At 58.3% G+C, this 13148-nt stretch overlaps 1 protein-coding gene across 1 annotated transcript; it reads left to right on the forward strand.

The window, feature by feature from the left end:
- Positions 1 to 572: 572 nt before the first annotated feature.
- RANGAP1 (Ran GTPase activating protein 1) lies at positions 573 to 11280 on the forward strand. Its single transcript, XM_039863361.1, has 11 exons — positions 573 to 967; positions 2239 to 2397; positions 3504 to 3617; positions 3998 to 4097; positions 4186 to 4270; positions 5223 to 5400; positions 6316 to 6435; positions 7556 to 7658; positions 8872 to 8960; positions 9229 to 9350; positions 10209 to 11280. The coding sequence occupies exons 1-11, from the start codon at positions 746 to 748 to the stop codon at positions 10276 to 10278; spliced, it is 1362 nt and encodes a 453-aa protein (XP_039719295.1). The 5' UTR covers positions 573 to 745; the 3' UTR covers positions 10279 to 11280.
- Positions 11281 to 13148: the final 1868 nt, after the last annotated feature.

The following is a 13148-nucleotide window of genomic DNA, read 5'->3' on the forward strand; positions in this document are numbered from 1 at the left end:
GTAAGAGAGAGAGCCGGAGACAGAGATTACATAAAGGCTTTGCATCAGCACAGAAAATGGTTAAGCCCAACCTAGAGTGTGAAGTGCTGGGAGAGCCGGAGACGTCTTTGGAAAATGCTTCCGTTTTCCGCCCCTCACCTCGCTGTGCCGCACAGCAGTCCCGGGGAGCCGAGGTTTAGAAGCTACCTCCACACACCAGCTAAGGACAGGGCAAACTGGGTTTAAGGTTTCTGTCCCCAGCAGCAGCTGAGACCTTGTTTTGTGTGGCTCGCTTGGATACTGGCACACGTCAGGGCAGTGGGGCCATGGTCTCTTTGGCCAGCTCCCCCTCGGTATTGGGGTATACAGAAGAGACCCTGGAAGACTTGGGTTCTGGTCCAGAGTCTGCCACTTGCTTAGCAACCATAGGAAAGTTTCTGTCCCTTTTGAGCCTGAGTTCCTTCGGCTGGAAAGTGGGAATCGTGATGGTCCTCACCTGACAGAGGGCTAATGACAAAGCGGGGCAGACTGTGAAGCCCTGTCCTCAGACCTGGCTTAAAGGTGGTCTCTCCCTTCCCTCTGGGCCTCCGTCACCCATCTCTAACGTGATGCTAGTCCTCCCCAGCCTGGCCGGGGGACACGCACGTGAAGCAGTAGATACAAAGGCCCTTTGTAAACTGTCAGGTACTGGGCACATGTGAGGGGTGACAGTTGTGCTTTTGAGCAGTTCTTTGTCCGCGTACCCACCACCAGTGAGTGGTGTGAGATGTTGAAGACCAGTTTAGCAGTGTGGCTGCCCTGCTGGGCAAAGGGCCTCCTGCCTAGGCCTGGGCCCCTTGCCTTTCCCCCACAGATCTTGGCAGCAGCCCTGACTGAATGTCACCGAAAATCCAGTGCCCAAGGCAAGCCGCTGGCCCTGAAGGTCTTTGTGGCTGGCAGAAATCGTCTGGAGAATGACGGAGCTACTGCATTGGCAGAAGCTTTTGGGGTGAGTGGTTTCTGCCCATCCTGCCCAGCACGGCGACAGTCCTGGGTGTGCCTCCCAGCTCTGGGACTTAGCTTAGAGGCCTTAGGCGAGCCACTTCCATTCGCTGAGCCCACCGGCTGCCTCATTGGCTGGCTCACCCTGCAGCGTGTCGAGAACTTGCCTGACCTGCCACCACAGGTGGACTGGCAGTGGCTTCTAGTCCAGTGCTGTTCAGGAAGGTTGTGAGGCTGCCCGAAGCAGTGAGTGACGTCTGCCAGGCTCAGGAACGGGCATGGGGTTGCCAGAGCAGTGTGAGTCAGCGTCTCTGGCCTCTAGTGGGCAGGCCATAGACTTGCCCTTGAGACAGGGAGGTAGGCTGGAGCAGTGGCCCAGGTGCTGGATGAAGCACTCTCGTGTGTCCTTATCCCCTCCTGTCCCCTTCCAGCTGCCCCACCTCCCTCCCACACAAGGCACTGCCGAGTCCCTGGTGGTGAGCTTTGTGAGAGTACCACACCTGCCCCCTTGAAGCTGGAAACTTTGGGGTCTGTCACCCTCTTCTTAATTTAAATGTTTTCTTTGACAGACAATATTATAGTGGCATGACCAGGATTCATGCCAGAGCAGCATCCCCTGCAGTGTCCACTCTCTTCTTGAGGCCTTACATAGCAGGACCGTGGGGGATCCAGGAAGCCTTCCTGAGGGAGGAGGCATCCAAAGTGAGAGCTGCAGAATGCATAGTAGTCAGCCTACCAAGAAAATGCCAGCAAACGAGACAGAGTGTCCAGGCAGAGACAAAGAAATGTCAGAAGGTTGAGATACAAAAGGGCCAGATGGGTTAGGGAAGACCCTCCTCACCCCGCAAAAAGGACATGGCACATGGGATGCTAGTCTTACTGTATAAACAGGGCAGGAGGGCTTTAGGAAAGAGCGGCCCAGAGCTGCGTTATCCAGAGAAGGGCCTTGGCTGACCGCCCGACCAGAGCCCAGGGGCCCCACAGTGAGCTGTGTTCCGAGCTGGGCGAGCCTGGGCAAGTCACTTAGCCTTTCTGACCCTGTCCTTTGTGCCCAGTGGAGATCATAATCCCAGGTGGGTCTCCCTCATGAGGTCGGGGAGGGGCTCAGATGCAGCTGCCCCCAAATGCACGCTCAGACCGGATTCGTGCGCAGACATCCACAGACAGGCCCCTGCCCGTGCTGACAGCAGCTCCTCTCCGTGTCCGTGCATAGTGCAGCCCTCCACCTGCTGAATGTCACTGGCAACACCTCTGCTCTCTCCCTCCTGCCCCTCGCAGATCATCGGGACCCTGGAGGAGGTCCACATGCCACAGAACGGGATCAATCACCCCGGTGTCACTGCCCTGGCCCAGGCTTTCGCCATCAACCCCCTGCTGCGGATCATCAACCTGAATGACAACACCTTCACTGAAAAGGGTGCTGTGGCCATGGCCCAGGTCAGACCCCATAGGCAGGGCATGGCTGCTTCCTTTGGGAGGAACCGGTCAGCAGGTGGCTGCTCTGCCTCCCCGCCCACCTGGTGTGTTAACCCTATGGGTCCAGCTGTATACACATGCCCAGACCAGGGTGTGTGTCACAAGCTAGCCTACACCCTTCTTGGGCAGCTTTGAGTGTCCACACCACCTTCCCCCTGAGCTGCCTCTGTAACCGCAGCTGTTGGTGCTGGTTTTGTTCTCAGGCTGCGCATAAGGCCACTCCAGCCTGATTTCTTCATTGATTCTGTTTAGTGACCCCTGTCTAGTGCCCAGCCCTGTGCCAATCAAAGGCTATACAGAGTTGAGTCAAAGATTTCGCCCTCAAAAAGCCCCCGGTTCAAGAAGGGAAGGGGATGGCTAATTGGTGGCAGTGCAGGGCCATAAACACAGTGACTAGCTGGCTGTTGGGGCCTCTGCATGGGAGGGCTCCCCAGCTCCCATCAACCTCACAGGGCCCCATGACCCCACAGAAGGCTGGTCCTGCTGCTGAGTGGCACAGGCACAGATGTGTGCAAGTGTTAGGGAGCACACAGGAAGTTCAAATACTTGGCAGGCTTCCTGGAAGAGGTCACATTTTGGCCCAATTGTACAGGAGAAATGAACTTTCTCTGGACAAAGAGGGCGGGAGGAGAGCTGTGCTAGGCAGAGGGGTTAGCAGCAGGTAGGAAGGCCCAGAGACGGGAGGGAGCTGTGCTCGATTGGTCCTGGTCTAAGTGACTGCGGTCAAGGTGTGGCTGAGGGCTGGAGATGACAGGGAGGCAAGACCTCGTGCCCTTGCCGACTCCTGGAGACTTTCTCCTGTCAGTGATAGGGAGCTGTGGAGGGTTTTAAGTGGGGATGTGATATCAGATTTGTGCTTGAGGAAGAGGGTTCTGGCTGTCATATGGGGACAGGGTGGAGGAGGTCTAGCCGGAGGTCGGGAGGCCAACAGGGAGACAAGTTAAGCTGAGGGAGCCAGACTGGATGCAGAAGAGGACAGTGTGTCGACTGATTCGGGGTGTGACGGCCATGGAGGGCTTGGGTGAGGAAGCCTGACCTTCGCCCTGGCCCGCACTTCCTCCTTGCAGACCTTGAAGACCTTGCGACAGGTGGAGGTGATCAACTTTGGGGACTGCCTGGTGCGCTCCAAGGGCGCTGTTGCCATTGCAGACGCTGTCCGCGGGGGCTTGCCCAAGCTGAAGGTGCCCTCTGGGGTCGCGGCTCCTCCCACGCGCTGTGGCGGGGGTGGGGGGATGCATGGGGGGTGGTAGCAGAGGGTCCGGTCTTCAAAGGCAGGAGGGCTTGGGTGCTTCCACATTCTCCCTCTGTGACGTGCCGGTCTCTTCACCTCTCAGCTGTAGTTTTTCACTCGTGGAATGAGAGGCGGGCGTGACGTAGGTTGTCGTAGTAGAGTATGAGCACGCCGAGCACCTGGCACACCGCTGGTAAATGGCATTTTTACTGTTGGTGTCAGTCTGCCCAGCTGGAGGACAGCACCTGTCGTGTCCTGGAGTCTTCAGAGTGGGACATAGTCTCCTGGCCCACGTCTCTGCCTGCCACTACCCCTTCCTCTTATTTTTAGGAGCTGAACTTGTCATTTTGTGAAATCAAGAGAGATGCCGCTTTGGCCGTGGCGGAGGCCGTGGCAGACAAGGCCGAGCTGGAGAAACTGGACCTTAATGGTGGGTAGATAGGGGCACTGGCCTCAGTGCAGGCCTGCTGGTGGCCCCAGTGCCAGTCCTGACCCTCTGTTCCCTCCCCGGCGGGCAGGCAACATCCTGGGGGAAGAAGGCTGTGAGCAGCTTCAGGAGGTGCTGGACGGCTTCAGCATGGCCAAGGTGCTGGCGTCCCTCAGGTAGGGAGCTCTGCGGAGTTAGTGCCTCATTGGAAAAGTTTCATTCAAAAAAAGTTGGTCGAGCCCTTGTTATGTGCCAAGCATTAGGGATACAAGAATAAGGCAGCGACGTTGTTGACCCACGGAACTTCATTCTAGTGGGGCGAGGGGTCTAGAATAACCAAGTGATCTCACATTCAGCAGAGGGACAAAGAGCTGAGAATGGTCCCTTGTTGAGTGGTGAGTGGGACCTCTGAAGGGACAACGTTTGATCGATGCTGACGGGTTAGGCAGGGTGGCGGGGAGGCCAGGTATCAATGGGGTGTGCTCAGAATTGTTCTTAAAATCACTCTGAGAGAGCGACTCTAGAGGGGAAGCACCTGAGGCCAGAGGCCAGGTTCCTGGGTTTGCAGAGCCCCCTGGGGGTGGGACGGGGCGACAGCGGGCAGACTTCTCCAGTAGGACCTGTTCTTCTCTGCCGCTTTAATCTCCACGGCAGCTTCCTTCACTGGTCAGATCCTCAGTGCTAGGACCCTGTGCTGCTGCTAAGAACTGGGGACTCGGAGATGGTATCGAGAGGCTCAGGGTCCAGGGACAGTGGAATGGCCATCCTCGGGGGTGGGAAACCCCCGCCTCTCCCACGCCCCCAATTGTAGCTTCCTATGGCAGTCCTGAGCATCTCTGCCTGGGCAGTGTCTCTGCCAGACTCTGGGCCCCCTGTGACAGTTCTCTTCCTTTTCTCTGTACCCCAGTGGGACTGGGGACTCTTTTGGGACAGGGACGAGATCTGATTCTCAGCATGGGCTTCCCTGGGTGATGAGAAATGAGTGATGAGCTCCCTGGTGACCCACTTGCTCCCACCCTGGGAACAGCTGCCCTGCCCTGCCCGGGTCTCTGGATTCACAGAGCCAGGCCTCGGTGCCAGCATGGCCCCTGGGCAGGGAGGGTCTCCTTAACCAGCTCCTTCCTGCAGTGATGATGAGGGTGATGATGAGGAGGATGAGGATGAGGACGAGGACGATGATGAGGGAGAAGAGGATGAGGAGGAAGAGGAGGAGGAGGAGGAAGAGGAGGAAGAGGAGGAGGAGCCACAGCCACGAGGGGAGGGGTCCCCCACGCCACCAAGGAATATTCTGGACTCTGACAGTGGGGTGAGTTCTTGTTCTCCACCAGGTCTAAGTGTGAAATCCTAAGACATTTTTATGGGGCCACATGGGGGGTGGAACCCCCTTAGGAAGCACAGTGGCCACAGACTTTTTAATTGCACATTCCTGTGATTAAAAAGGAAAACCATCCAAATGTAGCCATTTTATCTGTGTTTGTATTGATCTCAGTATAGCGATATACTGAACGTTTGCTTATAGACCGCAGTGAACGTGATGCTGCTGCATCGTGTATGTTGTAAGACATACGTATTTCTGAAAGGACAGAGTTAATAAAAAGTTCTTTTTCTCCGCTCACCTCGACGACCTATAGGGACAGCCCCCCATCATATAAACTGGCTGGGCCCATGACCCAGCTTGAGCACTTGGAGTCCTTTACCTGGCCAGGAGGCCGGTGGCATCAGAGCTGCCATGTCCCTCAGTCATTCATTCCTGTTCCCTCATAGGTTGCCAAATAAAGCTTTTGCGGAACTTTGGGGTGGGTTCCACAGGACCCCCTCACTCAATTTGGCTTCTTTATCAATTTTATGGCAGCATTTGAACAAATGGTCTGGTGTTTCTGTTTTAGTTTTGCTTGGGGCACCTCTGGTGCTTGCTACCAGTCCGTACTTGGGCTAGACTCCCCTCCCTGGTGGGTCCACTTTAGTCCCTACAGCATCTCGAGTCATTTCTGGGGCATCACGTGTCATGGCGAGGCTCTCGGAGTCCTAGGGCGGTGACTTGCCCCAGCCACAGAGGCTTGCGTACTCGAGGCCGGCCAGGGCCACCAGTGGGGGGCTGCACATGAGTGGGAGGAAGAATTCTAGAGACTGAGCCCTGACTGGCTTGAGGAGGGCCACGTGTTCTGGGTGTGGGGTCTGGGTTCAGACCTCTACATGGCCAGCTGCGCCACCTGTCCCTCAGGAACCAGCTTCCACGCTGTCCTCGCCGCCCCCCGCAGACGTCTCCACCTTCCTGGCGTTCCCCTCTCCAGAGAAGCTGCTGCGCCTCGGGCCCAAGAGCTCTGTGCTGATAGCCCAACAGGTAAGAGCGCTTCGACTGCAGACCTGCCCGTGCCCAGGCTTCTGCGTCTGCTGCACGAAAGGGACGAGCAGGGCACAGACTGGGCGCGGGGAGGCTGTCAGCGGGGGTGGGGGAGGGCTGCCGGGGATTCTTTCTTAATCCGTAGATGTGTGAACGAGTGTGCCAGTGTGGACACACTGGGGCTCCAGGGAGGACAGGCCTGCCGCTCCTCAGGCGACTAGAATTAGCCTTTTCTCTCACGTGCACACACATCCCTAGGCTTCCCGCTACGTGTGCCGAAGGCCCAGCTTCTTCTAGAACAACTGTCTCCTGCCCAGGGCCCCTGCGGCAGGCACACTGCATATTGCAGGGAGGCTGCCCTTGCTCCAGCCTCACTCGTTTGCTGGCTGGTTGGTTCATTCATTCTGAGAGGATTGTCAAGCCGTCCTGTGTGCCGGGCACCGCTGAGTATTGGGCTCAGCTCTGTTTAGTGCTCTTGGTGTCTTGGGATGGAGACACTATGACTCTTACGGTACAGAAGGGAAACCCGAGCTTCGAAGAGAGTGAGTGGTAAACAGAGAGGAACGGGCCCGCTCTCAGCCGGCTTGGCATTTTGGCTAATTTCTTTTTTATGTTTTGTCTGTACTTTTTTCTCTTGATGAATGAGGTTATATCATATAAACGTTTCCATGGCCCACCTTTTCATTTACTACCGCTTCTCATTTTCCTGGGTCAGTAAAACTCATTTTAAGCACTTCATCCCGTGAGTGGGTGGAGTGCTCAGCCCCCCGTTTCTGGACATTTGCCCTGTTTCCCTGTTCTCTGTAGCAATGAAGGTGAGGTGAGCTTTGTTGCGTGGAACCGTCGTGTACCTTCCGGATTATTTCTTTAGGTTAAATGACAAGAAGGGGACCACGGAGTCACGGGGGGGACGATGCTTACCTGCTCCCTGTGTGTGTGGCACAGCCGCACGGGCCAGGCCCGGGGAGACAGCGCGGGGCACAGCACGGCCTGTCCTCGCTCGCCCGAGCCCCACTTCTTGCCAAGGCCTCATCGAGCCAGTAGCAGAGCCCGAGCCAATGCGTGCCGAAGTCCGGGGCTCTGGCCGCCGGTGACCAGCCATTGTCTTCTCTGTCCTCAGACTGACACATCTGATCCGGAGAAGGTGGTCTCTGCCTTCCTGAAGGTGTCCTCTGTCTTCAAGGACGAAGCCACAGTGAGGACAGCAGTTCAGGATGCAGTAGGTAACGTGGGCGGCGTGGGGCTTGGGTGGCTCCTACCTCCACTGCTCTAGGACTCAATTGACGTTTCTCGACGTCGCCGGAATCCCTCTGCTCCAGCACTAACGTGTGAACTGCTCTCCAGCTCCTCTCACCTGTCCTGTTGGGTGCTTGCCATTGAGCATGCTGGGTGCTCTCCTCTCTGCTTTTTGCAAATGGGAAACAGGTCTTTTCCAGCCACACAGCTGCATACAGGTAGAGCTCAGGCCAGGCGGTGTCCACCACAGGAAAACCAGCTAGTCAGCCCCAAGGCCCATGTGGAGGCAGGCTTCTCAGGAGGGGTAATGAGAACTGAGCCTTTGCCCCCACATCCGAGCCCCTGCTCATGTGGTCCCCTCCACCTGGAGCCCCCTGCCTGGAGGATGCCTGCTGTTCGCCGATCTTTCTCAAGGCTTCCTGGGGTCTCTGGTTCACGTTCCCCAGGCCCTGTCATGACTTCCCATCCTGCCACCTCGTTCTCTTAGTTACCTCTGTCATAGCACCTTTCACCTTCCCCCCTGCCCATGTGCGTCTGAGTCTCCAAGGGTCGGCCAGGTTTGGCTATGCAGAGGGGAGAGGAGGGGCCTGCAGCGAAGGGCACCGCCGCGGAAAGGGGTAGAAAGGACTGGCGACGCTTGCGATGCTTCCTGCTGGACTGGCGTGCTGTGGGCAGCACGAGGCAGGGGGGGCGACAGGAAGCGAGGCTGAGCAAGCAGGGGAGAGCCAGGTGGGAGCCTCCAACTCCCCTCCCTGAGATCTCAACCCCATGGGCTTTTGTGGGAACAGACTGGCTGGATTCTGTCTCCCAGAGTAGCCCGCACAGGAGCAGATGGCCCCGGCGGGTGGTCTCTGCCGGCCCTCGGCCGCTTCTCTTCCCCATCCACTCTCCCTCGCTGCCACAAGATGGCTGAACCTTCTCCAGGGGTGATCCACCTCACTGTCTGCTTCAGCTGTGTGAGGACCCCAAGCCCATTTTATTTGCGAGGCCAGGACAGGGAAGGACCAAGGTGTCAGGCCAGCAGGTCAAGCCCTTCCCCTGGTGCTAGCTGTCCCCTTAAAGTGGTACCTGTATCCATGACCCACTCCCTGTGTTCCTGAGCAGGAGGCAGGACCCAGCCTTGTGGGGGGGCTACATGCCCTTTGGCCCATGGCCAGCCCTTTGCCCCAGTAAGCACCCTGTCCTGTTTCTCCCTTGCAGATGCCTTGATGAAGAAGGCCTTCAGCTCATCCTCCTTCAACGCCAACGCCTTCCTCACCAGTCTGCTCATCCACATGGGTCTGCTCAAGGTGCGGCCAGAAGAAGTAGTGGGCCCAGGTGGGAGAGGGCGCACTAGTGGCTGCTTTGGCCGCGCCTATCCGCCCCATTCCACATGTATCCTGCTGGGACCTGTCACCCACACTGCCCTGGGCCTGACTCTGCTTAAGCAGCCTTGGCCTTCGTGATGGGGCTCAGCTTGACCTCGTCCGTGAGGCGCTCTGTGCAGGGACTGGATGGTGACAACCTAGCGCCCCCCAGGGAACCTTGAAGCTCACCTTCTGTATGTTGCCCTTGCAGAGTGAAGATAAGATCAAGGCCATTGCCAACCTGTACGGCCCCCTGATGGCACTGAATCACGTGGTGCAGCAGGACTATTTCCCCAAGGCCCTCGCACCCCTGCTGCTGGCATTCGTGACCAAGTGAGTGTACCCGTGTCAGCTCACATGGCCACGCGTGTAGGCTCCTGGCCAGCTGAGGCTTCCCTGGCCCAGTCACTGGGGCTCGTGAAAGACCGTCGTGCCTCCCAGGCTCTTGGCATCTGTGTTTGGGTCTCACTCCCCTTGTGAGGCAGCCTCTGTGCCCAGCTGAGGACACGGGGCTCAACGACAGTGCCTTTTTCTGTGAAAGACAGGGCCTCCATTCTCCACGTGAGGAAACCCAGGTCACTTAAGGAGTTTGCCATGTCACGCTGCTGACCGAGGGCCTGCGCCGGGCAGCATCCCTGGGAGCAGTTCTCTGTCCATTGCCACAGCAACCTCGGTCAGGGGGCCCGGTCACATGGGCGTTCCATAACCACAGGCCCTCCCCTGGGGACGCCAGTGCCCAGGGACACGGAAACCTTGCCCTCCTCCTGGAGGGTCCTGGGCCATGGTGGGCCACTGGCGGCAGTCAGGTCACCAGGAACCTCCAGGCCCTGGGCCCACCGGGGATGAGTGGGGAGGCTTGTCCCTGTTCTCACCGAGGCCCTGTGTGGCCTCAGCCGACCTCTGGCCTTCCTCAGGCCTCAGTCTCCCCATTGGGCAAAGTTGTCTCCAGGAGCCCTGACCGGCCACACTGAGTGAACTTAGTGCCTTGGGGAACACGGGAGGGAGATGGGAGAAAGGCAGTGCCTGCCACCATCCGCAGCCCCGACGTGCGTCCCCCTTCAAAAGGCATGAAAATCAGAAAAATGGAATCTGGCACATTTCTAGCCTCACTAACGGCCCCCCGCCGCTCTGCAGCCTGAGCTCCCCAGGCCCCAGGGGCCGCCCCACCCACTGACCCTTCTTTCCCCGCAGGCCCAACGGCGCCCTGGAGTCCTGCTCCTTCGCCCGCCACAGTCTGCTGCAGACGCTGTACAAGGTCTAGGGCTAGATGCGAAGCATCCTCTCCTCGACTCTCAGCCTGGACCAGTGACTTGGGAATGGACTCAGATGAAGGACTGGCCAGAGGCAGAGAGGGTCTTTGTCGCATGTGTCGTGTCAGTCCCCCAAGCGTGTGTGTCGGTGTGGTGCACGTGCCAGTGTGTGCTTCCTGTTGGGGGTGGGGTTTTTAACATCTCCCTGCTGGGCTGGCCCTGGTCCCCTGGAGTGGAGCTTGCCCCAGGCCAAAGGGCTGCAAGTTGCCAGCTGCTCTGCCATTAAACTCACCACCATCTGAGGGCGCTGCGCTGATCCGTGCCTCAGGTTGAGGTCCTGGTGGCTGTCCCACCCACTTTGCCTTCCTTATTCTCCTGGGCTGTACCAAAGCCTGGAGAGTTCCTGTCTGTGAGCTGTTCCCTCCCTCTGTGTTGTGTCCAGGCTGTGTTTCCCACCCTGCCTGGGGCCACTTGGTGGCTACCTCTGCTTCCTGTCACCAAGCCCTGATCCCGCAGCCACCACAGTCCCCACCATCCATCCGTGTGGTGCTGAGCCCTTGGCGTGAGAGGCAGAGACAACCGTGGTGGGGCCATGGGGTGGTCAGCAGAGGGCAAGACCGCGGTGCCCGTGCCGTATGGACAGGACAGAAGCCAGTGGGCAGGCACCAGAGGGCCCTGTAACAGGAGTTGCTTGGATGGTGCTGGCTCTGGACCCAGGGGTCCCTCCCCTGGATGCGAGAGGATGTCTGCAGCTGGCCTGGGGGCCGAGCTGGAGGGGGCACCTTAACAGGCCCTAACCTGTTCTCTGCCAGGGGCGGGGCAGGGGCAGGGCCCACTGCTGCCTGAGCTGCATCTGGGCTCTTGAAGGACCTGGGGCAGGGTAGGGACAGGGCTAGAGATGCCCTGGACTGTCGCTTGGCAGCCCTGAGAACCCTGTGCTTTTCCTTTCGTGCTGTTTGTGTTCGGGCTGCGCCTGAGGCTCCACAAATAAAGTCGTGTGTGGCAACAGTGGACACTGTGAGTGAGCCAGCCTCAGGACCTCAGTGCCTGGGGTCCCACCTCAGTCTGTGAGGGCAGTCTGTCTGGCCAAGGAATCCCCATGCCAACCTTGTCATCGCCCAGGGCAGGCCTCTCCCACCCAGGCCCAGATGCCTCTTCTGCTCTGGACATGCCGGCTCCCCTGACAGCTGGGCGGGTGATGCCCAGGGCAGGGCAGTGACCCGGGGCAGGGGAGCGTGGATGGATCCCCTCTCCCGTCAGTAATGTCCTGAGTTGGGCCTGTTGCCCCTTCCCAGCCCACCTCACCTTTACCCAGTCTGGGCCACAGCTCTGCTGGTCCCTGGATTGCTCCGTTTATGGACCTACCTGAACTAAACACTGTCCACATCTTGCCACAGGCCCTGCTGGCTACACAATCAGGAGCCCCTGGATCTGACTAGCCAGGTCACTTCAAAGGGTTGGCCTGGAGTGGAGGGCACCTCCCTCAGATTCTTTCCTCTCGTGGCCACATGGTGGGAGGACAGCCCAGCAGACCCTCATTACCACTTACCCTAGACAGCAGGTGCACCTGGGGAGCGGCGTCTGCAGAAGCGAAGACCTCTGCGCAAGGTCGTCTCCATGGGCTCAGACCACCCACACTGAGACAACCCAGCTTGGAGAGATGGAGAGGTCTCTCCGAGGGTTTTTTGGGCACAGCATTTCCTTGTTGGCTATGGATTACTCAAATGGCTTCTTGGCCAGGTGGCAGAGATGCCTTTCCCTGCTCCTCCTCATACCGGGTGATATGGCAGGACGCAGTTGGAGGTCCGGCCAACTCCAACCCTACCTCCATCCGGGCCCTGTTGTGAGCTCCAGGGCCGCAGGCGCTGACTTTGGGGAGCTCCCGGTCTGGTGCAGGAGACCAATAACCATGAGTCACTGTGGGGACGGCGGGCAGTGAGGTCAGGGTAGACCACGAGCTAGAGCTGCAAGGACTGGGTCTTGAGGTTCCAATAGGACTCCTCATGAGCAACGTCTGACAGATGGAGGAACTGTGACTCGGGGCTGTGCAGGGGCCTGTCTAAGGTCCTCTGGCCTGGCTCCTTTCCCTCCAGGTCACCCTGGGCTGGCCCTTGTTCCCACCTAAGTGATGCGGGTACAAGCTCCAGCTCAGGCTGAGAAGGGAACCGCAGATCTCATTGAACCTCAGGACAGGCTCGCGGTGCCTGGCTCCTCAAACCTGCACGATGAGGAATGTCTGATTGGTCCCAGCAGTGCAGGCCCTGACTGCCCCAGCCCCCAATACCTCAGCGGTCGGGGGGCCCTGACCAGCTCCAGGCGCAGGGAAGGGCCTGGGCCCTCTAACTTGCTGCTTAACTGAGAAAGTTAAAGCTTTTGGAATTTCCCCCCAGACTCGAATGCTCCCTAGAACTACAGCCAACCCTAAGATAGCATTGGTTCCAGGTCCCTAAGCACCACAATTTGAGGGCTGAGATTGTAAATGCCTCTGCCTGGGGCCCCACATGTAAAGGGCCTGGTGCTGACCAGAAGGTTCCAACTAAACAACTGCCGGCTTGGGTGTAAACCAGCAATCCCATTCTGAAGCTCGGACTAGAAAAGCCCCAGGCAGCCTGGGCGAGGGCACTACTAGCAGTTCATCTGTTAACAAGAACCTGGAAAGGACTCACAGGCCAGTTTTGGAGAGACAGAGCAAGAGCCAAGCCACAAGTGGAATGGTGACAACGGTGGAAATAGCTGTGGTTATGCGTGTGCCACGCACAGCGCGGATGGGCCCGTGGCAGTGACGAGTAGAGTCTTGGTGATGCTGTAAGCAAAGAAATACATGTAGACATGTGAGTCCGTGGTGATGCTGTCAGTAGAAGAGCTAAACCCAGCACTGACG

Source organism: Pteropus medius, unplaced genomic scaffold (genome assembly GCF_902729225.1).
Source record: "Pteropus medius unplaced genomic scaffold, Ma_sr-lr_union100, whole genome shotgun sequence".
Taxonomy (NCBI): domain Eukaryota; kingdom Metazoa; phylum Chordata; class Mammalia; order Chiroptera; family Pteropodidae; genus Pteropus; species Pteropus medius.

What these genes read in the sequence shown, in the direction of transcription:
- RANGAP1 (XM_039863361.1), top strand. Translation starts at nt 746, where the DNA reads ATGTTGAAGACCAGTTTAGCAGTGTGGCTGCCCTGCTGGGCAAAGGGC. An exon ending in GGAGAAACTGGACCTTAATG is followed by an intron (nt 4,098 to 4,185) that starts GTGGGTAGATAG and finishes CCCGGCGGGCAG; the next exon opens with GCAACATCCTGGGGGAAGAA. An exon ending in CTGTGCTGATAGCCCAACAG is followed by an intron (nt 6,436 to 7,555) that starts GTAAGAGCGCTT and finishes CTCTGTCCTCAG; the next exon opens with ACTGACACATCTGATCCGGA.